Source organism: Salmo trutta, chromosome 3 (genome assembly GCF_901001165.1).
Source record: "Salmo trutta chromosome 3, fSalTru1.1, whole genome shotgun sequence".
In the NCBI taxonomy this organism is placed as follows: Eukaryota; Metazoa; Chordata; class Actinopteri; order Salmoniformes; family Salmonidae; genus Salmo; species Salmo trutta.
In genome coordinates this window covers 33,044,090-33,069,908 of record NC_042959.1, presented here as the reverse complement: position 1 = coordinate 33,069,908, position 25,819 = coordinate 33,044,090, and the positions used below count along the sequence as shown (strand labels likewise).

At 47.1% G+C, this 25,819-nt stretch overlaps 2 protein-coding genes across 7 annotated transcripts in view; one reads left to right on the top strand and one right to left on the bottom strand.

The window, feature by feature from the left end:
* The window catches only part of LOC115173470 (amyloid-beta A4 precursor protein-binding family B member 2), a 47,792-nt gene extending 44,504 nt beyond the window's left edge, over window positions 1-3,288 (top strand). For all 6 annotated transcript variants that reach the window (XM_029731605.1, XM_029731587.1, XM_029731596.1 and 3 more), the window contains 2 exons: window positions 195-377; window positions 659-3,288. In XM_029731605.1, the coding sequence (XP_029587465.1) occupies window positions 195-377; window positions 659-832 (357 nt within the window). In that variant the 3' untranslated portion in view covers window positions 833-3,288. The remainder of the gene's footprint in view (window positions 1-194; window positions 378-658) is intronic.
* Window positions 3,289-3,290: 2 nt separating this feature from the next.
* Window positions 3,291-25,819, bottom strand: part of LOC115173490 (putative methyltransferase NSUN7) — a 40,068-nt gene continuing 17,539 nt past the window's right edge. The window contains exons 7-13 of the mRNA XM_029731618.1: window positions 24,671-24,890; window positions 24,142-24,285; window positions 22,256-22,357; window positions 20,995-21,118; window positions 20,269-20,389; window positions 4,297-4,573; window positions 3,291-4,126 (exon numbers count right to left, since the gene is read on the bottom strand). Of these exons, the coding sequence (XP_029587478.1) occupies window positions 3,651-4,126; window positions 4,297-4,573; window positions 20,269-20,389; window positions 20,995-21,118; window positions 22,256-22,357; window positions 24,142-24,285; window positions 24,671-24,890 (1,464 nt within the window). The 3' untranslated portion in view covers window positions 3,291-3,650. The remainder of the gene's footprint in view (window positions 4,127-4,296; window positions 4,574-20,268; window positions 20,390-20,994; window positions 21,119-22,255; window positions 22,358-24,141; window positions 24,286-24,670; window positions 24,891-25,819) is intronic.

Here is a 25,819-nt window from a genome sequence, read left to right as displayed (position 1 = left end):
TTGGCAACCGCATGTGAAACAACAGATTCACATCTAACCCGTCTGGACTGAAGCTTACTGTAGATATTGTTTTCATCTTAACCAGCCTGGCTTTTCTTGCTTTGACCCCTTGCCCTCATCATGACAAAAAAAAACATGTCTACATTTCTACATGAATATTCCCTATATGCTATAACCATTGGTCCCCTGGACAGGAAGAGGAGGAGGAAGTGCTGGTGGAGTGCCGCGTGCGTTTCCTGTCCTTCATGGGAGTGGGCCGGGACATCCACACCTTTGCTTTCGTCATGGACTCTGGGAACCAGCACTTCCAGTGCCACGTGTTCTGGTGTGACCCCAACGCTGGCAGTGTGTCTGAGGCCGTGCAGGCTGCTTGTGTGGTGAGACTCCTACTCATACCTACTGTGTGTACACACACATACTGTATATATACATTGTCTGCTTATCCTCTTTACCTCGTTCTTGCATGTTAGGGTTGAACCAGGACGTGGACATGAAGCTAGAGTTAGTGGTAGGGTTGTGATTGGTTTAAGGTTGTGGTTGAGGCTACGGTTAGGGTTGAACCAGGACGTGGAAATGAAGTTAGTGTTTGGGTTGTGATTGAGTTAGACTCTGATGTACTTTCCTCTCCCCCCCTTCCTCCTCCCCTCCTCTTCCTCAGCTGCGGTATCAGAAGTGTCTGGTGGCACGCCCCCCCTCCCAGAGAGCTGGCTCCTCCTCCCCGCCCCCCGACTCTGTGACGCGCCGGGTGACCACCAGCGTGAAGCGTGGCGTCCAGTCTCTCATAGACACTCTGAAAACAAAGAAAACGCCCTCAGAACTGCCTCAGCAATGACGGACAGCTCACTGACCACACCCCCTACCACAGCCGCTGGCTTTGTCACTCACACTATCGCCACAACTACGACCTACAACCACTCCTAACCAATACCAGCCATGGTAACCAACGATGTACATACATGTTAACACCACTGGGCAGACCAAAGGAGGAATGGATCTGGGAATGTAGATCTGCTCAAAATAATAAAAAGTGAACTAATCTGCAGAAGAAGAAGGCCAAGCTACAGCAGAATGATGTGCTGTTAATTTGGGCCATCATTAGTGGAACTTTCCATTGAGATTTGAACTCTGCCGTGACATAGCGAGACTTGCCTACTTTAGCCAGGCCACAGCTGTCCTCACCGGGCACTGCCTCCTCTTCTGGAGTATTATTACTACTGAGCTGTATGGAGTATTAAGCCAATGTCACACAAAGCATTCTGGATACAATTGATGTTGCTTGCAACAAAGTTGCACCTGTGTTGCACAGTGTGTCACACCACCCCCCAAATGTTTTGGGGCCTGCAACTTAGTTGCATTGCATCGCAAGATAGAAATGAATCCTATTTCACGCAACTGACTGTATGCAGTGTCTAATCAGTGAGCAGAACAAAACAGTTTACATGTCTCGTCATATCGTTCCGTATGGAACTCTGACCCAGTTGTCGTGTCAACACAGCTGTAAGTGCTGCTTCAAACCACAACGAAAGAGACATGCCAAATGTCAGAAAAAAATGGTCTAGTCATGGTTTATGTACATGCTCTGGCAGTCAATAAATGTCAATTTAAAAGTGAACCCTGACCTTTATCTGTCCAGTTTCAACTGAAATGGTCCAACATGAACTGCGCTAGCTAGGTTAGCTCATTGCTAGTTTAGTTAGCTAAAAACAAAATAAAAATAAAAAAAGTTTAGCTAGCTAGCTAGCGTGGTAAAACACAGCCCTTGATCATGACTCTCAGTTCCATTACATTATACATAAGAGGTATTGGACGAAGGCATCTTCTCTACGGGGGAGTTTTGTTTAGAGCCCCGATGCTCAATCTGAACATTAACACGAGTCGCTTGCTATGGAAGCGTAAGGACCTTATCTTTCATATCATCGAGAAATAATAAAATCAAATAAAAGGTTCATTTGATACACACCTTGCTACAGTCAGTGTATATTTGTATTTTATTTGAAGGATTCTTTCTCTTCTGATGAAAGACAAGGGCCACATGTTTTGAAAGCCTTGACTATTGACGTTTCTAAACGTCTAAACACAGCGTCGGGATTGTAGTCAACATGAGCCAGTCGTGGGCTAAGCGAAAGGCTGAAAACTGTAGAGAGAAGGCAGAATGCTGTCTTGAGTTTGAGAGCTAGGTAAAAACAGACTTGGCAATAGGCAACATTCTAGCTAGCTAACTAAATTGTACAGCCAGCATTTTTGTCTATATCGATGCGGCTACAATTGCCAAACGTTTGGATAAACAAATCATTTATGAAACCATGATGTGATGTATAACAGGATTGGATGTTGCATGCGATTTAAATTGCGTCCAAATTGCTTCCTGTGACGCAGGCTTTAGACATACTGAGACACACTGGACATACCTGAGAAAAATAACCAATCCCCATTGAGTGCTGGCTTTGTTGCATCAGGAAGCCCACACTGAATGTGTGTTTGTTTATCTACCCTTTTTTTGTACTTCTTGTACACAGTGAGAGCAGCCCTGTTCCCATCGCAGTGCCAAACTGAGTAGCATTCCAGAACGGGACACACAGACAATGGTCTCTTTAAGACGTCTGTCTCATTGACGTGGAAACGGGACATGCTTATGGTAAAAGCCGGTCGCTATGGACAAGGCCACTGACCAATCGCCGCCATCCAGCTGTTCTACCCGACCTGGTAACCTTTGAGACCCAGACTCCAACAGAGACGTGTCATGTGACGGACTATACAGCCATGATGTCCTAACAGAGACAGGAAGTGTACAGGACATGGGAACCAATGTGTTCCATCCCATCTGGCCCACATAACGGACTGAACCAATGTCTCCCTTGAGGAGGGGTGCTCGGATTGTACTATACTTATTGTAAAGTAATCATTGTACCCCAGGTTGGAGGTGAGAGGGAGGAATGGGGTGGTGTTGGTATTTCATGTGTCTGTAATCTGAATGTGTGGGGAGAGATGGAGATGGATCATCATTGGAGAGAGAGGTTACAGAGGAGGGTGTCATTATGGAGAAAGGTGCTCTGCACAAAAGCCTAACCACACACACACACACACACACACACGGAGAGCTGACCGCCCACTGTCTCCTTTAGGATCCAGGTACACCTCTCTACACTCTTAACTCAACTCTGTGAATGCAATCCACTCCAACGTTAAAAACATACGTGAAGATAGTGTGATTTATGTGCTCTGTTCTTCACTCATCTCTACACCATGTAATTGTAATCTGTTGTGAAAATAAATGCAATACCAAAACAAGGGAAGGTCTTGAAAGTGCAGGTTTATTTTCTCATGTAATGGGTCAAGTCATTGAAGTCATGAAATCACATATTTGGTAATTGACACTACTGTAAAAATATACAATTACTGTATACTTGAGACTATGGCATACTTGTTTTATGACACATACGAAAAGTACTAAAGTGAAATTACTTTAAAGGTGCTTTATTGTTTTTTCTTTAAAACTATAATACTGACAGCACTATGGACACTGTGTAAATGTAACTTGCATGTGTGTAACATGTCTTCTATGTTTCAGTGTATGGTAGTGTGTTTTTTGTCTTCAATATTTGAGTGAGTATCTGTGTGTATTTGCCTGAAGTATTGTCCTGTGTACCGTGTCAGAGCCAGGGGCGAGGGTGTTTGACGACAGGCTTTTCGTGGACACTACCAGAGGACTTGATCAGGGGCACCTGGGGGGGTGAGGTCTTCCACTGGTAGTAGGCCAGGGAGGGGTTGGACCTCTGGGGGGGCGGAGGGAGGTTCCGGATCTGTCTGGCCGGGGGGGAGTACCCAGGGAACAAGACCGGGGGCAGGGTGAGGGACACGGGCCGCAGCACCTCCTGACGTCCCTTAGGGGGGCCAGGGTGGACCAGGGGGGCGAAGGGGGCTGTGGTGAGAGGGGCAGCAGGGGGGTTGGGGTCTGTGGCGGTAGGCGAGTGGCGGTTGTTGTATGCGGCTGCAGTGTTGATGAGGCGGGTCTGATTCTTCCTGGAGAGGCTGGAGGCGGGGTTAGGGGCGGAGTAAGGGGAGGTATAGGAGGTACTGTTGGAGACGGAGGGCTTGGGAGGGCGTCGGCGAGCAGGCTTGGCTTTACCTAGAGGAGAGGAAGAGGGGGATGGCGGAGTGTGAGAGAGGAACGAGGCGAAAGGAAGAGATGGAGAAGAGAGAGTGAGATAGCTCTTGGCCTTTGGACTAGTACGACACAGAAAGAGCAGTTGAGTATGCGTGTGTTAGGAGTGAAACTGTGTGTGTGAATGAACTGACCTTGTTGCGACAGACCTCCATTGGTCGACCCCACCGTAGGGGCGGAGCTACTACCCTTGGTCTCACGGTTCAGGAACTCCATGACTCTGGATTGGCTGCTGACTGTGGCGTGTGGGCGTGTATGAGCTGAGCGGGCGTGACTGATTGGTGCCTGGTGGGTCTGTCGGCCACGCCTCTCCTTCCTGGTTGGATTGTTGGAATCAATCCCGTCCAATAGGCCCGTGGCTGCTGCCCTGGCAAGCACTTCCTGTGCAGACTCGATCTCTTCCAGGTCGGGCTGTCAGGAAAGGAACATGGAGAGAGTAAGGAGGAGATACTGGAACAAGTTTAAACCATGTGATCATTTTACAACAAAATAGGTTGGATATACAGTACAGAGTCTATGCAATGTAAAGATGAGTGTTTTATGAGCGTCAAGTAAGCTGTAAATAGTACTTTAGAGAGCAGAGAGGAGAGCAGAGAAGAGAGCAGAGGAGAGCAGAGGAGAGAGGAGAGCAGAGAAGAGAGCAGAGGAGAAGAGAGCAGAGGAGAAGGGAGCAGAGGAGAAGGGAGCAGAGGAGAAGAGAGCAGAGGAGAAGAGAGCAGAGGAGAGGAGACGAGACCAGAGGAGAAGAGACCAGAGGAGAAGAGAGCAGAGGAGAAGAGAACAGAGGAGAAGAGAGGAGAGCAGAGGAGAGGAGAGCAGAGAGGATAAGAGATCAGAGAGGAGAAGAGAAGAGATCGGAGAGGAGAAGAGAGCAGAAGAGAAGAGAGCAGAGGAGAAGAGAGCAGAGGAGAGGAGAGCAGAGGAGAGCAGAGGAGAAGAGCAGAAGAGAGGAGAGCAGAAGAGAGGAGAGCAGAAGAGAGCAGAAGAGAGGAGAGGAGAGCAGAGGAGGAGAGAGGAGAGCAGAGAGAGGAGAGCAGATGAGAAGAGAGGAGAGGAGAAGAGAGCAGAGGAGAAGAGAGGAGGAGAGGAGAGGAGAAGAGAGCAGAGGAGAAGAGAGCAGAGGAGAGGAGAGCAGAGGAGAGGAGAGCAGAGGAGAGGAGAGCAGAGGAGAAGAGAAGAGAGGAGAGCAGAAGAGAGGAGAAGAGAGCAGAAGAGAGGAGAGGAGAGCAGAGGAGGAGAGAGGAGAGCAGAGAGAGGAGAGCAGATGAGAAGAGAGGAGAGGAGAAGAGAGGAGAGCAGAGGAGAAGAGAGGAGAGGAGAGAAGAGAGGAGAGCAGAGGAGAAGAGAAGAGAGCAGGGGAGAGGAGAGCAGAAGAGAGGAGAGCAGAAGAGAGGAGAGGAGAAGAGAGCAGAGGAGAGTAGAGTAGAGCAGAGGAGAAGAGAGAAGAGAAGAGGAGAAGAGAGGAGAAGAGAGCAGAGGATAGGAGAGGAGAGGAGAAGACAGCAAGAGGAGAGCGGAGAAGAGAGCAGAGGAGATGAGAGCAGAGGAGAAGACAGCAAGAGGAGAGCAGAGGAGAAGAGAGCAGAGGAGAAGAGAAGAGAGAAGAGAGGAGAAGAGAGCAGAGGATAGGAGAGGAGAGGAGAAGACAGCAAGAGGAGAGCGGAGAAGAGAGCAGAGGAGATGAGAGCAGAGGAGAAGACAGCAAGAGGAGAGCAGAGAGCAGAGCAGAACAGAGCAGAACAGAGCAGAACAGAGCAAGAACAGAGCAGAGCAGAGGAGAGGAGAGCAAGAGGAGAGCAGAGCAGAGGAGAAGAGAAGAGAGCAGAGGAGAGGAGAGCAAGAGGAGAGGAGAGCAAGAGGAGAGCAGAGGAGAGAAGAGAACAGAGGAGAGGAGAGCAGAGCAGAGGAGAAGAGAGCATAGGAGAGGAGAGGACAGCAAGAGGAAAGCAGAGCAGAGGAGAAGAGAGCAGAGGAGAGGAGAGCAGAGAAGACAGCAAGAGGAGATGAGAGGAGAAGAGAGCAGAGGAGAGGAGAGCAGAGGAGAAGAGAGCAGAGAGGAGAGGGAGGCACCATGTCCTTTCTTCCTGCTGCAGGGTCACCTGCTGTCACAGCACCAACCCACACAGCTCTCCTCTCCCCACCAACTGAATAATTCACACTTACTGAGAGAAAGGAAGGGTGTGTGGTGTATTTGAGTGTTTGTGTGTGTGTGTGTGTGTGTGTGTGTGTGTGTACATTTGAGTTGTTTTGCAGATGTGTACGGGAGGGTCTTTTGGGGTTGCACAGACTGTGTTGATGCTAACTCACACAGACAGGGGGCGCTGAATTATTCAACAGATTCTCTCCCTCCCCCTCTCCTTCTCTTCTCTCTCTCCTCATCCCTTTAAATCTCACATCCACCCCATCCCCCCTCACTTCTGTTCAAGCCTCTTAAATCATCCTCTCTACCTGGGCACACTGCTAAACTTGTGTGCAGCAACAAACCACAAACACCACCATACACAACATACTCTACCATTCAAAAGTTTGGTGTCACTTAGAAATGTGCTTGTTTTTGAAAGAAAAGCACAAAACACCAGTCTCAACGTCAACAGTGAAGTGGCGACCCCGGGATGCTGGCCTTCTAGGCAGAGTTGCAAAGAAAAAGCCATATCTAAAACTGGCCAATAAAAAGAAAAGATTAAGATGGGCAAAAGAACACAGACACTGGACAGAGGAACTCTGCCTAGAAGGCCCGCATCCCGGAGTCGCCTCTTGACTGTTGAAGTTGAGACTGGTGTTTTTTGCGGGTACTATTTAATGAAGCTGCCAGTTGAGGACTTATGAGGCGTCTGTTTCTCAAACTAGACACTCTAATGTACTTGTCCTCTTGCTCAGTTGTGCACCGGGGCCTCCCACTCTTTATATTCTGGTGAGAGCCAGTTTGTGCTGTTCTGTGAAGGGAGTAGTACACAGCGTTGTACGAGATCTTCCGTTTCTTGGCAATTTCTTGCATGGAATAGCCTTCATTTCTCAGAACAAGAATAGACTGATGAGTTTCAGAAGAAAGTACTTTGTTTCTGGCCAATTTGAGCCTGTAATCGAACCCACAAATGCTGATGCTCCAGATACTCAACTAGTCTAAAGAAGGCCAGTTTTATTGCTTCTTTAATCACAACAACAGTTTTTAGCTGTGCTAAGATAATTGCAAAAAGGTTTTCTAATGATCAATTAGCCTTTTAAAATTATAAACTTGGATTAGCTAACACAACATGCCATTGGAACACAGGAGTGACGGTTGCTGATAATGGGCCTCTGTGTAGATATTCATTAAAAATCAGCCGTTTCCAGCTACAATAGTCATTTACAACATTAACAATGTCTACACTGTATATCTGATCCATTTGATGTTATTTTAAAAACAAGGCCATTTCTAAGTGACCCCAAACTTTTGAACGGTAGTGTAGGTCTTAAACAAGTACATTCACCGTACCACAAACTGTTTGACCCAGTTATGCCATTCTCACCGCACCTCTGATAACCAGGAAGAATAGAAACTCCCACCTCCACTGTGCAATTCTACTTACAAGCTAAGACAAACACGCACATGATTCTAAGTTCTGCCTGCGTATTACACGACTCTAACAGTCTCTCAATATGGGGACATTTAAAGAGCGCAGGAGACACATCACAGTCCAGACACATCACCGTCCAGACACATCACAGTCCAGACACATCACCGTCCAGACACATCACAGTCCAGACACATCACAGTCCAGACACATCACCGTCCAGACACATCACAGTCCAGACACATCACCGTCCAGACACATCACCGTCCAGACACATCACAGTCCAGACACATCACCGTCCAGACACATTCCAGTCCAGACACATCACATCACAGTCCAGACACATCACAGTCCAGACACATCACATCACAGTCCAGACACATCACATCACAGTCCAGACACATCATTTCACAGTCTAGACACAAAACATCACAGTCCAGACACATCACAGTCCAGACACATCACCGTCCAGACACATCACCGTCCAGACACATCACAGTCTAGACACATCACAGTCCAGACACATCACATCACAGTCCAGACACATCTCATCACCGTCCAGACACATCACCGTCCACACACATCACAGTCCAGACACATCACATCACAGTCCAGACACATCACATCACAGTCCAGACACATCACATCACAGTCCAGACACATCACAGTCCACACACATCACAGTCCAGACACATCACATCACAGTCCAGACACATCACATCACAGTCCAGACACATCACCATCCAGACACATCACAGTCCAGACACATCACAGTCCACACACATCACATCACAGTCCAGACACATCACATCACAGTCCAGACACATCACAGTCCAGACACATCACAGTCCAGACACATCACATCACAGTCCAGACACATCACATCACCGTTCAGACACATCACAGTCCAGACACATCACCGTCCAGACACATCACCGTCCAGACACGTCACAGTCCAGACACATCACAGTCCACACACATCACAGTCCAGACACAGTTCAGACACATCACAGTCCAGACACATCACATCACAGTCCAGACACATCACATCACAGTCCACATACATCACAGTCCAGACACATCACAGTCCAGACACATCACATCACAGTCCAGACACATCACCGTCCAGACACATCACAGTCCAGACACATCACCATCCAGACACATCACAGTCCAGACACATCACCGTCCAGACACATCACAGTCCACACACATCACAGTCCACACACATCACATCACAGTCCACACACATCACATCACAGTCCAGACACATCACCGTCCAGACACATCACAGTCCAGACACATCACATCACAGTCCAGACACATCACATCACAGTCCAGACACATCACATCACAGTCCAGACACATCATTTCACAGTCTAGACACATCACATCACAGTCCAGACACATCACAGTCCAGACACATCACCGTCCAGACACATCACAGTCTAGACACATCACAGTCCAGACACATCACATCACAGTCCAGACACATCTCATCACCGTCCAGACACATCACCGTCCACACACATCACAGTCCAGACACATCACATCACAGTCCAGACACATCACATCACAGTCCAGACACATCACATCACAGTCCAGACACATCACAGTCCAGACACATCACAGTCCAGACACATCACCGTCCAGACACATAACAGTCCAGACACATCACAGTCCAGACACATCACCGTCCAGACACATCACAGTCCAGACACATCACCGTCCAGACACATCACCGTCCAGACACATCACAGTCCAGACACATCACCGTCCAGACACATTCCAGTCCAGACACATCACATCACAGTCCAGACACATCACAGTCCAGACACATCACATCACAGTCCAGACACATCACATCACAGTCCAGACACATCATTTCACAGTCTAGACACAAAACATCACAGTCCAGACACATCACAGTCCAGACACATCACCGTCCAGACACATCACAGTCTAGACACATCACAGTCCAGACACATCACATCACAGTCCAGACACATCTCATCACCGTCCAGACACATCACCGTCCACACACATCACAGTCCAGACACATCACATCACAGTCCAGACACATCACATCACAGTCCAGACACATCACATCACAGTCCAGACACATCACAGTCCACACACATCACAGTCCAGACACATCACATCACAGTCCAGACACATCACATCACAGTCCAGACACATCACCATCCAGACACATCACAGTCCAGACACATCACAGTCCACACACATCACATCACAGTCCAGACACATCACATCACAGTCCAGACACATCACAGTCCAGACACATCACAGTCCAGACACATCACAGTCCAGACACATCACATCACCGTTCAGACACATCACAGTCCAGACACATCACCGTCCAGACACATCACCGTCCAGACACGTCACAGTCCAGACACATCACAGTCCACACACATCACAGTCCAGACACAGTTCAGACACATCACAGTCCAGACACATCACATCACAGTCCAGACACATCACATCACAGTCCACATACATCACAGTCCAGACACATCACAGTCCAGACACATCACATCACAGTCCAGACACATCACCGTCCAGACACATCACAGTCCAGACACATCACCATCCAGACACATCACAGTCCAGACACATCACCGTCCAGACACATCACAGTCCACACACATCACAGTCCACACACATCACATCACAGTCCACACACATCACATCACAGTCCAGACACATCACCGTCCAGACACATCACAGTCCAGACACATCACATCACAGTCCAGACACATCACATCACAGTCCAGACACATCACATCACAGTCCAGACACATCATTTCACAGTCTAGACACATCACATCACAGTCCAGACACATCACAGTCCAGACACATCACAGTCCAGACACATCACCGTCCAGACACATCACAGTCTAGACACATCACAGTCCAGACACATCACATCACAGTCCAGACACATCTCATCACCGTCCAGACACATCACCGTCCACACACATCACAGTCCAGACACATCACATCACAGTCCAGACACATCACATCACAGTCCAGACACATCACATCACAGTCCAGACACATCACAGTCCAGACACATCACAGTCCAGACACATCACATCACAGTCCAGACACATCACATCACAGTCCAGACACATCACATCACAGTCCAGACACATCACAGTCCAGACACATCACAGTCCACACACATCACATCACAGTCCACACACATCACAGTCCAGACACATCACATCACAGTCCAGATACATCACCGTCCAGACACATCACAGTCCAGACACATCACAGTCCAGACACATCACATCAAAGTCCAGACACATCACATCACAGTCCAGACACATCATTTCACAGTCTAGACACAAAACATCACAGTCCAGACACATCACAGTCCAGACACATCACCGTCCAGACACATCACCGTCCAGACACATCACAGTCTAGACACATCACAGTCCAGACACATCACATCACAGTCCAGACACATCTCATCACCGTCCAGACACATCACCGTCCACACACATCACAGTCCAGACACATCACATCACAGTCCAGACACATCACATCACAGTCCAGACACATCACATCACAGTCCAGACACATCACAGTCCACACACATCACAGTCCAGACACATCACATCACAGTCCAGACACATCACATCACAGTCCAGACACATCACCATCCAGACACATCACAGTCCAGACACATCACAGTCCACACACATCACATCACAGTCCAGACACATCACATCACAGTCCAGACACATCACAGTCCAGACACATCACAGTCCAGACACATCACATCACAGTCCAGACACATCACATCACCGTTCAGACACATCACAGTCCAGACACATCACCGTCCAGACACATCACCGTCCAGACACGTCACAGTCCAGACACATCACCGTCCAGACACATCACAGTCCACACACATCACAGTCCACACACATCACATCACAGTCCACACACATCACATCACAGTCCAGACACATCACCGTCCAGACACATCACAGTCCAGACACATCACATCACAGTCCAGACACATCACATCACAGTCCAGACACATCACATCACAGTCCAGACACATCATTTCACAGTCTAGACACATCACATCACAGTCCAGACACATCACAGTCCAGACACATCACCGTCCAGACACATCACAGTCTAGACACATCACAGTCCAGACACATCACATCACAGTCCAGACACATCTCATCACCGTCCAGACACATCACCGTCCACACACATCACAGTCCAGACACATCACATCACAGTCCAGACACATCACATCACAGTCCAGACACATCACATCACAGTCCAGACACATCACAGTCCAGACACATCACAGTCCAGACACATCACATCACAGTCCAGACACATCACATCACAGTCCAGACACATCACCATCCAGACACATCACAGTCCAGACACATCACAGTCCACACACATCACATCACAGTCCAGACACATCACATCACAGTCCAGACACATCACATCACAGTCCACACACATCACAGTCCAGACACATCACAGTCCAGACACATCACATCACAGTCCAGACACATCACATCACCGTCCAGACACATCACAGTCCAGACATATCACCGTCCAGACACATCACCGTCCAGACACATCACCGTCCAGACACATCACAGTCCAGACACATCACAGTCCAGACACATCACCGTCCAGACACATCACCGTCCAGACACATCACCGTCCAGACACATCACCGTCCAGACACATCACCGTCCAGACACATCACAGTCCAGACACATCACATCACAGTCCAGACATATCACAGTCCAGACACATCACATCACAGTCCAGACACATCACATCACAGTCCAGACACATCACATCACAGTCCAGACACATCACATCACAGTCCAGACACATCACATCACAGTCCAGACACATCACAGTCCAGACACATCACAGTCCACACACATCACATCACAGTCCACACACATCACAGTCCAGACACATCACATCACAGTCCAGACACATCACCGTCCAGACACATCACAGTCCAGACACATCACAGTCCAGACACATCACATCACAGTCCAGACACATCACATCACAGTCCAGACACATCACATCACAGTCCAGACACATCATTTCACAGTCTAGACACATCACATCACAGTCCAGACACATCACCGTCCAGACACATCACCGTCCAGACACATCACAGTCTAGACACATCACAGTCCAGACACATCACATCACAGTCCAGACACATCTCATCACCGTCCAGACACATCACCGTCCACACACATCACAGTCCAGACACATCACATCACAGTCCAGACACATCACATCACAGTCCAGACACATCACAGTCCAGACACATCACAGTCCACACACATCACAGTCCAGACACATCACATCACAGTCCAGACACATCTCATCACCGTCCAGACACATCACCGTCCACACACATCACAGTCCAGACACATCACATCACAGTCCAGACACATCACAGTCCAGACACATCACAGTCCACACACATCACAGTCCAGACACATCACATCACAGTCCAGACATATCACAGTCCAGACACATCACATCACAGTCCAGACACATCACCATCCAGACACATCACAGTCCAGACACATCACAGTCCACACACATCACATCACAGTCCAGACACATCACATCACAGTCCAGACACATCACATCACAGTCCAGACACATCACATCACCGCCCAGACACATCACAGTCCAGACACATCACCGTCCAGACACATCACCGTCCAGACACATCACAGTCCAGACACATCACAGTCCACACACATCACAGTCCAGACACATCACAGTCCAGACACATCACATCACAGTCCAGACACATCACATCACAGTCCACATACATCACAGTCCAGACACATCACAGTCAAGACACATCACATCACAGTCCAGACACATCACCGTCCAGACACATCACAGTCCAGACACATCACCGTCCAGACACATCACAGTCCAGACACATCACATCACAGTCCAGACACATCACCGTCCAGACACATCACAGTCCAGACACATCACAGTCCAGACACATCACATCACAGTCCAGACACATCACATCAATCACAGTCCAGACACATCATTTCACAGTCCAGACACATCACATCACAGTCCAGACACATCACCGTCCAGACACATCACCGTCCAGACACATCACCGTCCAGACACATCACCGTCCAGACACATCACCGTCCAGACACATCACAGTCTAGACACATCACAGTCCAGACACATCACATCACAGTCCAGACACATCTCATCACCGTCCAGACACATCACCGTCCAGACACATCACATCACAGTCCAGACACATCACATCACAGTCCAGACACATCACATCACAGTCCAGACACATCACAGTCCAGACACATCACAGTCCAGACACATCACAGTCCAGACACATCACATCACAGTCCAGACACATCACATCACAGTCCAGACACATCACCATTCAGACACATCACAGTCCAGACACATCACAGTCCACACACATCACATCACAGTCCAGACACATCACATCACAGTCCAGACACATCACAGTCCAGACACATCACAGCCCAGACACATCACAGTCCAGACACATCACATCACAGTCCAGACACATCACATCACCGTCCAGACACATCACAGTCCAGACACATCACCGTCCAGACACATCACCGTCCAGACACATCACAGTCCAGACACATCACAGTCCACACACATCACAGTCCAGACACAGTCCATACACATCACAGTCCAGACACATCACATCACAGTCCAGACACATCACATCACAGTCCACATACATCACAGTCCAGACACATCACAGTCCAGACACATCACATCACAGTCCAGACACATCACTGTCCAGACACATCACAGTCCAGACACATCACAGTCCAGACACATCACAGTCCAGACACATCACATCACAGTCCAGACACATCACCGTCCAGACACATCACAGTCCAGACACATCACCGTCCAGACACATCACAGTCCACACACATCACAGTCCAGACACAGTCCAGACACATCACAGTCCACACACATCACAGTCCAGACACAGTCCAGACACATCACAGTCCAGACACATCACAGTCCACACACATCACAGCCCAGACACATCACATCACAGTCCAGACACATCACCGTCCAGACACATCACAGTCCAGACACATCACAGTCCAGACACAGTCCAGACACATCACAGTCCAGACACATCACAGTCCAGACACATCACAGTCCACACACATCACAGTCCAGACACTGTCCAGACACATCACAGTCCAGACACATCACCGTCCAGACACATCACAGTCAACGCTGTGATGGATCACTAGTCACTTTAAATAATGCCACTTTAATAATGCTTACATATCTTACATTACTCATGTCACATGTATATACTGTATTTTATACCATCTATTGCACCTTGCCTAAACCGCTCGGCCATCGCTCATCCATATACTTACATGTACATATTCTCATTCACCCCTTTAGATTTGTGTGTATTAGGTAGTTGTTGGGGAATTGTTAGATTACTTGTTAGATATTACGGCACTGTTGGAACTAGAAGCACTATCATTTCGCTACACTCGCATTAACATCTGCTAGCCACGTGTATGTGACCAACAACATTTGATTTGATTTGAGTCTCAACACCGAGTTTATTGTCCTTAGCTGTTCTTGTATGAAAACCTCATAAAATGATTTTACCGGGTCCAATCTGACGCCCGCTCCCAGTGAAACTGCATTCTCACACTTATCTAATTGCTATTTTTACGGCGCTTTTCAGAGTGCCACAATAACTTTTGATTAGCTGAGTTTATTAGGGGTGGAAAGAAGCCTGTTTGAGGTGCTATTATAGCCGTTTGATTATCTTTTCATCCCTGTCTGTGGAGGTATAAATGTGATGGCTGACAGGGGGATGAACAGACGCTGTGAAGGACGGAGGGAAAGAGAGAGAGAGAACTCTGTCACACCCTGAGAGAGAGAGGGAGAAAATTGCTTGATAATCCAGTGTGTCGTAAACGGCAGAGTAGAGCAGGTTTCATCACGTGGAGAAATATCCTAAACGTGGCCATGCTTGGGAATTTGGATTATAGGTGCCTGTTTGGCCGACCGTGGCTACGTAAGCAGCCAAGCAGCAAGCTAGGTGGGCGGGCAGGAAGCTAGGCTAAGGTGGGCAGGCAGGAAGCTAGGCTAAGGTGGGCGGGCAGGAAGCTAGGCTAAGGTGGGCGGGCAGGAAGCTAGGCTAAGGTGGGCGGGCAGGAAGCTAGGCTAAGGTGGGCGGGCAGGAAGCTAGGCTAAGGTGGGCGGGCAGGAAGCTAGGCTAAGGTGGGCGGGCAGGAAGCTAGGCTAGCGGTACAGCGGCTGTGGCTCTGTGAAAGTAGCTTCCCCATCATCATTCCTCCACTGCACCACACTTAAAGCCCAGTAAAACACAGCTCAGCTGCGGTGACTGAAGTCTCACTTAAGACCCACCTACAGAGGGAGAGAGAGGAGAGAAACTGCAGGAGAGAGTGGGATGGAGAGAAACTGCAAACGCGAGAATGAGGGAGAGAGCAATCTGTGAGAGTGGTAAGTGTGAGATAGATCGACATTGTGTGTGAGACTACATGAGAGAGAGACCGTAAAACAAAAAGAAAGAGTTTGGTTGACATTGATGTGAAAGAAGAAGACAGGAACAGCATTGAGGGAATGGGAGAGAGAGAAAATAGACGAGAGACTGAGGAGAACAGAGAGAGAAAGACAACGCCACTCTTCCACATCAACATAGACAGCCAAGTCAATCATCATAATACTCTGGGAAAATATGACAGCATTGAACTGAATTCCCCCCCAAAAAATGATGACAGCATTGAACTGAAGTAAGCAGATATCAACATACACTTTCTCCTTCATAGGGTTCTCTGGATGAAAACCTCCTGGCAGTGCCATGTCTCTCTCTGTCTCTCTCCTTCATAGGGTTCTCTGGATGAAAACCTCCTGGCAGTGCCATGTCTCTCTCTGTCTCTCTCCTTCATAGGGTTCTCTGGATGAAAACCTCCTGGCAGTGCCATGTCTCTCTCTGTCTCTCTCCTTCATAGCAGCCCTCTTCTTTCATCTCCCTCCTTCCTCCTCTCAACCTCTCGTTCCGGTCACCTATTCTCAGGCTTGTCTGCTTCCTCTGATCCTTTCCTTCATTCTCCTCTCCTCCTCCTCTCCAGCTCTACCTTCAAGGCTGTACAGGTCTGTCTTCATGACCTCAATGCTGATCTTTTCACCTTCAGATCTTCCTCTTTCTCACGGTCTCTTTTACTCTCTTCTCTCCTTCTACCTCTTCCCTCCATCTCAGGTAGTAGATGGAAAGACGTCCTGCCGCCTATTTCTGTGCCCCAACACTCAGTCTTCTTCTAGCCTTCAGTTCTCTCCATCCTCCCTCCTCTCGCTCCCCCTCTTTCCTTCCTTCTCTAGAACCTAGAACCTGTCATCTTCTCTGCTGTCACTTTCACCTGAACTCAACTGCAGCTCTGCCTTTCCCTCTGTCACGCACAGAGGCCATGATGTCAGCTTTCTGCTTACTCCCTGTCTCTCATTCAAACTGTCTTCTCTCTGCCCTTCACCTCCCCCCCTCCCCCCTTCACCTCACCTCACCTCCCCTTCACCTCACCTCCTCTCCCCTTCACCTAACCTCATCTCCTCTCCCCTTCCCTTCACCTCTCCCCTTCCCCTCACCTCTCCCCTTCACCTCACAATGTTCTAGACTTTGAAAACCTCCAAACTCCTTCAGAAGCTCACAAGAGATGAGGAGCACGTTCTCTTTTCTCAGTGTATTTTTCTTACATGAAGCAGGCTGCCTTTCTCAACCCGACTCTTCTCTGTCTGAATGGTCCCTAAATGCTCGCTCTCTCTCTCGTGCTATTTCTGTGGCCAGATGAATGTATGTGGAGGACGGGGGAGTTCCTCTCCTCTCTCTCAGACGTGAGCCAGGGATCCGTCAGTGGATGTGTGGAAGGATGTGTACTGCTCAGTGCATCACCATGGGATCGGGCAAGGGGGAGGAGTACATCGACACCCCCGGGGAGGTTATGGGGTTTTTTCTCCCTCTCTACTTCCAGCTCTTTGAACATTGACCAGAACGACTAAGTAAACAAACAAGTCTGCAGCCAAAACACGTATAGCCTCGTATACAGACAGTAATGATAAAAATCAACCCTGAAGTGTTCAGCACTGAGGCTGGACTTTCCCTGTGTCTATAGAGGCTTGGAAGAGTGCACTCAATGCATTCTAGGAGCAGAGGGATGTGTTCTGAGCTAAATCCGTTTCTCCCAGTGGCTCAGATGGCTGAGGACACTCGTCATACTGCTGATGTAGCATACTGCTGATGATAGTGGTGGGATCGTTACACTGTTTGACAAACAGCACTTTGGGTCTTCTCAGAGGGGAATACACAGCCTAGCTCATTGGTCACCAACTGGTCGATCGCCAAGGCATTCCTAGTCTATCACCAAACATTTCGATAAAGCCTTGTGATCCTTCCTAATTTTTTGGATTCATATTGGGCTGTTGGCAGTAGGTGCACTTGATTCAGAAGCCCTGCACGCCAGGGAGGCAAATTGTGCCCATTTTGAATCATAAGTTGTCTGAAGGAACAAACTCTGCCTACCTACCAGGAGAGCTGTGGCTAAATCAAGTGTGCCTACTGCGCTGGCCAATCGGATAGCTCAACTCACCATTCTTACAGCTTCAACGAGCCCACAGCATACTAGTCTACGAAAGATTTCATCATTTTTAAAACCATGACCAGGGAGAGACTGTCAAAGAATACAGCAAAGAGCTGCTGTTTATTTTGAGTGAGATTTTATTCAACACTGTCAACCCTGTTCTTATTCTTCATTGTCAACCCTGTTTTTATTCTGCACTGTCAACCCTGTTTTTATTCAGCACTGTCAACACTGTTTTTATTCAACACTGTCAACCCTGTTCTTATTCTTCATTGTCAACCCTGTTTTTATTCTGCACTGTCAACCCTGTTTTTATTCAGCACTGTCAACACTGTTTTTATTCAGCACTGTCAACACTGTTTTTATTCTGCACTGTCAACACTGTTTTTATTCAGTACTGTCAACACTGTTTTTATTCAACACTGTCAACACTGTTTTTATTCAACACTGTCAACCCTGTTTTTATTCTGCATTGTCAACCCTGTTTTTATTCAGCACTGTCAGCACTGTTTTTATTCTGCACTGTCAACACTGTTTTTATTCAGCACTGTCAACACTGTTTTTATTCAGCACTGTCAACACTGTTTTTATTCAGCACTGTCAACACTGTTTTTATTCAGCACTGTCAACACTGTTTTTATTCAGCACTGTCAACACTGTTTTTATTCAGCACTATCAACACTGTTTTTATTCAGCACTGTCAACACTGTTTTTATTCAGCACTGTTTTTATTCAGCACTTTTACAAAACATAAAACTTTTACTTCTCCCTACTTCCACTCGCGCTTCAGTTGCAATGAATGAGTAGCCAAGTGTATCAATACGCCTGAGTTTGTACTATTGGCAGCTCGTTGTGTTTATTTTAATATCTAGGAATATTTCACTTTCTCTGGTCATAGGAACAACATGAATTTGTGCATGAGGTAGAAATAATGTGACGGTGTCCCCTCTCTCTGGTCAGTCTCACCGGAGGAAAGGAGAGAGCAGGGACTGTGAGAGGCAAACGCTCTGCTGCTTTCTGCCTCCCCCCGCTGAGACTGTCCATCAGATGCAGGTACCATCAGTCCAGTCAAATAACATTTTTAATTATTAGCAAATGATTTACATTTATTCTCAGCTGTGCCTCGCAAGTGATACGACAACTGATCTATTTTGTTATCAATTTTTGAAAGATAATATGGTGTAATATAATATGGTCTGAGATAATATGGTCTAATATAATATGGTCTGAGATAATATGGTCTAATATAATATGGTCTGAGATAATATGGTCTAATATAATATGGTCTGAGATAATATGGTCTGAGATAATATGGTCTAATATAATATGGTCTGAGATAATATGGTCTGAGATAATATGGTCTAATATAATATGGTCTGAGATAATATGGTCTGAGATAATATGGTCTGAGATAATATGGTGTAATATAATATGGTCTGAGATAATATGGTCTGAGATAATATGGTCTGAGATAATATGGTGTAATATAATATGGTCTGAGATAATATGGTCTGAGATAATATGGTCTGAGAAGAACACTACTGGCAGGCCAAGCATAGCCAATATGCTGTGATAATGTATTAGGTCTACTGCACACACCTCATTCCTACAGAACTGTTTTTATTAGGTGCATGTTACACAGGCGTACATTTTTTAAGTCATGTTTTTTTTTTTCTTTTTTTTTTTCTAAGCGGTAAATCTCGGCTTGCTTTTTGACTGCGAAAGTGATCTTGACTCAGAAAAGGTTGTTGAATTACAAGTACTGTATCACAACAGGGGTCTCTCTCTCCGTGTCTCTCTCTGTCTGTCTCACCTCTCTGGTGAGTACAGCTAGGAAACAGCCGTTAGTTTCATCTGAAGGATCCAGTCTGAAGAACGGACCCCCTGCTCTCTCCTCAGCTCGGCCCAGAGATGTGGGTAAGGAAGAGCTCGGCCTGGACAACACACACGCACAGTCACACACAACGCATGCAGTGAGGGATACACACACACACACACACACACACACACACACACACACACACACACACACACACACACACACACACACACACACAAAGAGACAGAGTTAATAAATGCACAGAGTTCATAAATGCACAGACAGAGTTAATAAATAATTCACAGGCCACAAGTCAATACAATCCCTACCAATAGTATAGGTATAGCTGTTTAAGCCTGGGGCTGTGAAGACCTGTTGTGAAATAGTCTAACTTCAAGAACAATATCCACACAGGGAAAACTACCCACAAGATAATGAGGAAAGAGTTTTTTTGATTTGGCGCTGATAATGATTTCATCTCTAATGGTAGTCCTTTAGGTCCTACCTGGGGTGCTAAAGTTTGAGAGACAGAGAGCTGTAGATAGGGAGGGAGGTGAGCCATAGAGAGAGGGAGAGAGAGACAGAGGAAGATAGAGAGACAGAGAGGGATGGAGGGGGGAAAGGGGGGAGGTGGGTTGAGAGGGGGAGGAAGAGAGCGAAAAAGAAAAAGAAACACAGAGAGAGAGAGAGAGAGAGAGAGAGAGAGAGAGAGAGACTAACCTGAAGGCTTGTAGTTTGGGTCCCTCAGTAGGCCCAGCCTGCTCCAGAGCTCTCCTCACCACCTCTTCATTCTCCTCAGGGTACAAGGAGCAGGTAGAGTACAACACCACCTGCACCTTGGGGACTGGACACACACGCGAGTGCGCAAACACACACAAACGTGCAAACACACACACACTCTCACTTTATATCAACGCACACCTACAGTATTAGCACACAGCCCCACAAGGCAGATCAACACACACACATGAAATAACATATTCAACATGCAAAGGAAACACATGGTCACACTCACAAAGCACAACCACGAATGAACATCAATGAATATGTCTCCGACGAAGCACAGCGGATGACGGCAAAAAGACGGCTAAGCCTACAATTGTTTTTCACATTCCGCTGCACACAAATCCTCACTAAAGGGCTTTGAAGCAGAGCATGCATAAATGTTATTTTTCTTAAACAATTCACGTATATGAAGCATTTCTAATTTCATTCCCCTGTTGCCTTGCACCAAGCCGCTGATTGCAGCCGACCATTTTCTAATTCCTGCTAAGTCAGAACAATATACTTAGTTAGTGAGACCAAATATTTGACCTATGGTAATAAACACAACAGATGTGTGCTGTTACAACATCCAATAAGAAAATACTTGTAAAACATCAAAAGAGATGCAGCACCGCCAGTCACCGTGCCAACGGGCGGGTCGATAGCCATCTGCCATTCATTAACGGCCCGTTAGAGAGGATCTGCCGCTGCTGGCAAAACCATTTGAGCCCGATCAATGACCGTGTGATTACAGAAGATGGGTTTCCGTCTCACACACACACACACACACACACACACACACACACACACACACACACACACACACACACACACACACACACACACACACAGACACACACACACACACACACTCCCCCTAGATTAACATCATCCAGCCCACACAGTGTTCATACGATAAGACATGAATAACTGGTTGTGTTTGCTGTGTTTCTTCAACCTGTCTCTTTAAACCAGCCCTGTGTCTGTATGAGGGAAAGTGCACAGCATGGGAAGGTTACTGTGTCGTTGTTTTGTAGCTAACGGTAGTCATGCTGACCAGACCAGGAAGCATTAGCATTTCTAATTAAGACTTAGAGCCTCTCAGAGGGGAACTCGGCTCTAATTGCAGACGAGATTAGATCATTTGTGAGAGAGAGGGGTGTGTGTACACACACGTAAACACCGTCTCTCTCTCTCTGTACGTTCTCACACTCACACTTCAGGGCATGGACGATGTCTCTCTTCTGCTGGGCCACCAGTGTGTCCAGCTTGGTCTGGGCTATGGAACCCTGGGACAGGTCCTGGAGCAGGTCTGTGTCTGAAACAGAGATGTCTTTACACTTCTGCTCATCTACAATCTAACTTGGGTTGATTTTGGATTAAGCAGAAGCCAATTCAAGGGTAAGTTGTACCTCCGTTCTCCTACAGTATGAACTCAACAGGGTTGAGGGTATCATTTGGGGTATAGGGGTATATAGGTGGTAATATGGAGGGTATATAGGTGGTAATATGGAGTGTATATAGGTGGTAATGTGGAGGGTATAGGGGTGTAATATGGAGGGTATATAGGTGGTAATATGGAGGGTATAGGGGTGTAATATGGAGGGTATATAGGTGGTAATATGGAGGGTATATAGGTGGTAATATGGAGTGTATATAGGTGGTAATATGGAGTGTATATAGGTGGAAATATGGAGGGTATATAGGTGGTAATATGGAGGGTATATAGGGGTGTAATATGGAGGGTATATAGGTGGTAATATGGAGGGTATATAGGTGGTAATATGGAGGGTATATAGGTGGAAATATGGAGGGTATATAGGTGGTAATATGGAGGGTATATAGGTGGTAATATGGAGGGTATATAGGTGGTAATATGGAGGGTATAGGGGTGTAATATGGAGGGTATATAGGTGGTAATATGGAGGGTATAGGGGTGTAATATGGAGGGTATATAGGTGGTAATATGGAGGGTATAGGGGTGTAATATGGAGGGTATATAGGTGGTAATATGGAGGGTATATAGGTGGTAATTTGGAGGGTATATAGGTGGTAATATGGAGGGTATATAGGTGGTAATATGGAGTGTATATAGGTGGTAATATGGAGGGTATATAGGTGGTAATTTGGAGGGTATATAGGTGGTAATATGGAGGGTATATAGGTGGTAATATGGAGGGTATATAGGTGGTAATATGGAGGGTATAGAGGTGTAATATGGAGGGTATATAGGTGGTAATATGGAAGGTATATAGGTGGTAATTTGGAGGGTATATAGGTGGTAATATGGAGGGTATATAGGTGGTAATATGGAGGGTATAGGGGTGTAATTTGGAGGGTATATAGGTGGTAATATGGAGGGTATATAGGTGGTAATTTGGAGGGTATATAGGTGGTAATTTGGAGGGTATATAGGTGGTAATATGGAGGGTATAGGGGTGTAATTTGGAGGGTATGTAGGTGGTAATTTGGAGGGTATAGGGGTGTAATATGGAGGGTATATAGGTGGTAATATGGAGGGTATAGGGGTGTAATATGGAGGGTATATAGGTGGTAATTTGGAGGGTATAGGGGTGTAATATGGAGGGTATATAGATGGTAATATGGAGGGTATAGGGGTGTAATATGGAGGGTATATAGGTGGTAATTTGGAGGGTATAGGGGTGTAATATGGAGGGTATATAGGTGGTAATTTGGAGGGTATATAGGTGGTAATATGGAGGGTATATAGGTGGTAATATGGAGGGTATAGGGGTGTAATATGGAGGGTATATAGGTGGTAATATGGAGGGTATAGGGGTGTAATATGGAGGGTATATAGGTGGTAATATGGAGGGTATAGGGGTGTAATATGGAGGGTATATAGGTGGTAATTTGGAGGGTATATAGGTGGTAATATGGAGGGTATATAGGTGGTAATATGGAGGGTATAGGGGTGTAATATGGAGGGTATATAGGTGGTAATATGGAGGTTATAGGGGTGTAATATGGAGGGTATATAGGTGGTAATTTGGAGGGTATAGGGGTGTAATATGGAGGGTATATAGGTGGTAATATGGAGGGTATATGGGGTGTAGTGTGTTGGTGTATGTGAAGCAGTACCTCCGTTCTCCTGCAGTATGAACTCAACAGGGTTGCTGACTGCAGACACGGAGCACTGGGGGGTCAGCAGGATGACCCGGACCCGCTGGAGCCTCAGGTCACATGGGTCCAGAGACAGGAAACTCATAGGGATCAGCTTCACATCTGACCAGACAAACTCAAACACTCAGACACACATATACAGTAAGTCTGTAGCATGAACCAACCCACACTGGGACTCAATAACATTTCTCCCAAAAACACAACCACAGTAGTAATAACAATATATACCATTTAGGAGACGCGTCTCTTATCCAAAGCGACTTACTTAAAGCGTGCACTCATTTTACGTAAGGGTGGTCCCAGGAAATTCTAACCAACAATTCTGGCGTTGCAAGTCATGCTCTACCAACTGAGCTACAACCATATCGTGCCAACAGTACAAGCTTCAATGGAAAGTAGATAGCGACAGTTGACTCACACGCGCACACACACGCGCACACACACGCGCACACACACATGCACACACACACGCACATTTCCCACGTACTCTTGCAGGCCATATTGGCAACGACCTCCTGTAGCTCCTCCCTCTGGGCGGGTGGGCGGTCGCCAACACAGACGAACACTTTCGATTGGCTGTTGCCGTGGGTGACCAGGGAGGCGGTGTGTGACACGGTAAGGCCGGAGGAGGAGCCAGCCATCAGGACGTCCCCGTCTGGGGGCAACAGAGAGCGCACCACACAGGGACCAACGCTACACCACTTATCCTAGAGAAGGGTGGGTGAGAAGGGGGTAGGGAAAGATAGAAGGGGGAGACGGGAGGGGAGGGGGCGGAAGGGGGAGGGAGGGAGAGAAGGAAAGAGAGAGGTAGGGTTACAACTTGACTATAGCCTTTTTCCACAAAGGAGAGAGAGAGAGAGAGAGAGCGAGAGGATGAGAGAGAGAGAGAGAGGTTGAGAGAGAGAGAGAGAGAGAGAGAGAGGATGAGAGAGAGAGAGGATGAGAGAGAGAGAGGATGAGAGAGAGAGAGAGAGAGAGAGAGAGAGAGGATGAGAGAGAGAGGATGAGAGAGAGAGAGAGCGAGAGAGAATAATGTGTGCAAGCAGACAGAGAGATTAATGGAGATGTCCTTCAACCAGCAGAGCCCCCCCTCTAGAGACAGTGCTGAACATAGCATAACAGGGCCAGCTAATTTGACTTCCTTTAGTTAGTGTCCATATCACGGTCTTTGTATGAAAAAAAGAGAGGAAGGCAAGAGCAAGGACACGGAGAAAGGAAGGAGAGTGGGAGTGAGAGGAAGATGAGGAGAGAGGGGAAGTGATTAATTTAGCAGTGGTATTGAATGCTTAATTGAATCTGGCTTCGTAATCAAATTTCACTGTGCTTGTGTGGCGTGGCGCTCAGAGAAGCTGTGGCAGGCAGCAGCTTGACTTTATTGGACTAGAAATTAAAATGAGAAGCTTATAGCTCCGCAGCCATAGAATTAGTCATTTGAATATTCTCCCAGAAACAAGGAGGAGGGTTTTATAGAGTGGCACAAAATGGGTTTTGGTTACTCCGTATTCACAATGGATGGGGAAGAATTTGCATAGAAAAGTTTACTTTGATTTATGAATGAGCTGATGTACAACACAGCCATATGTTTCTTTCATTGTTTTGTTCAATGGTTGGCTTAGTACGAAGCCCTGGGATGTGT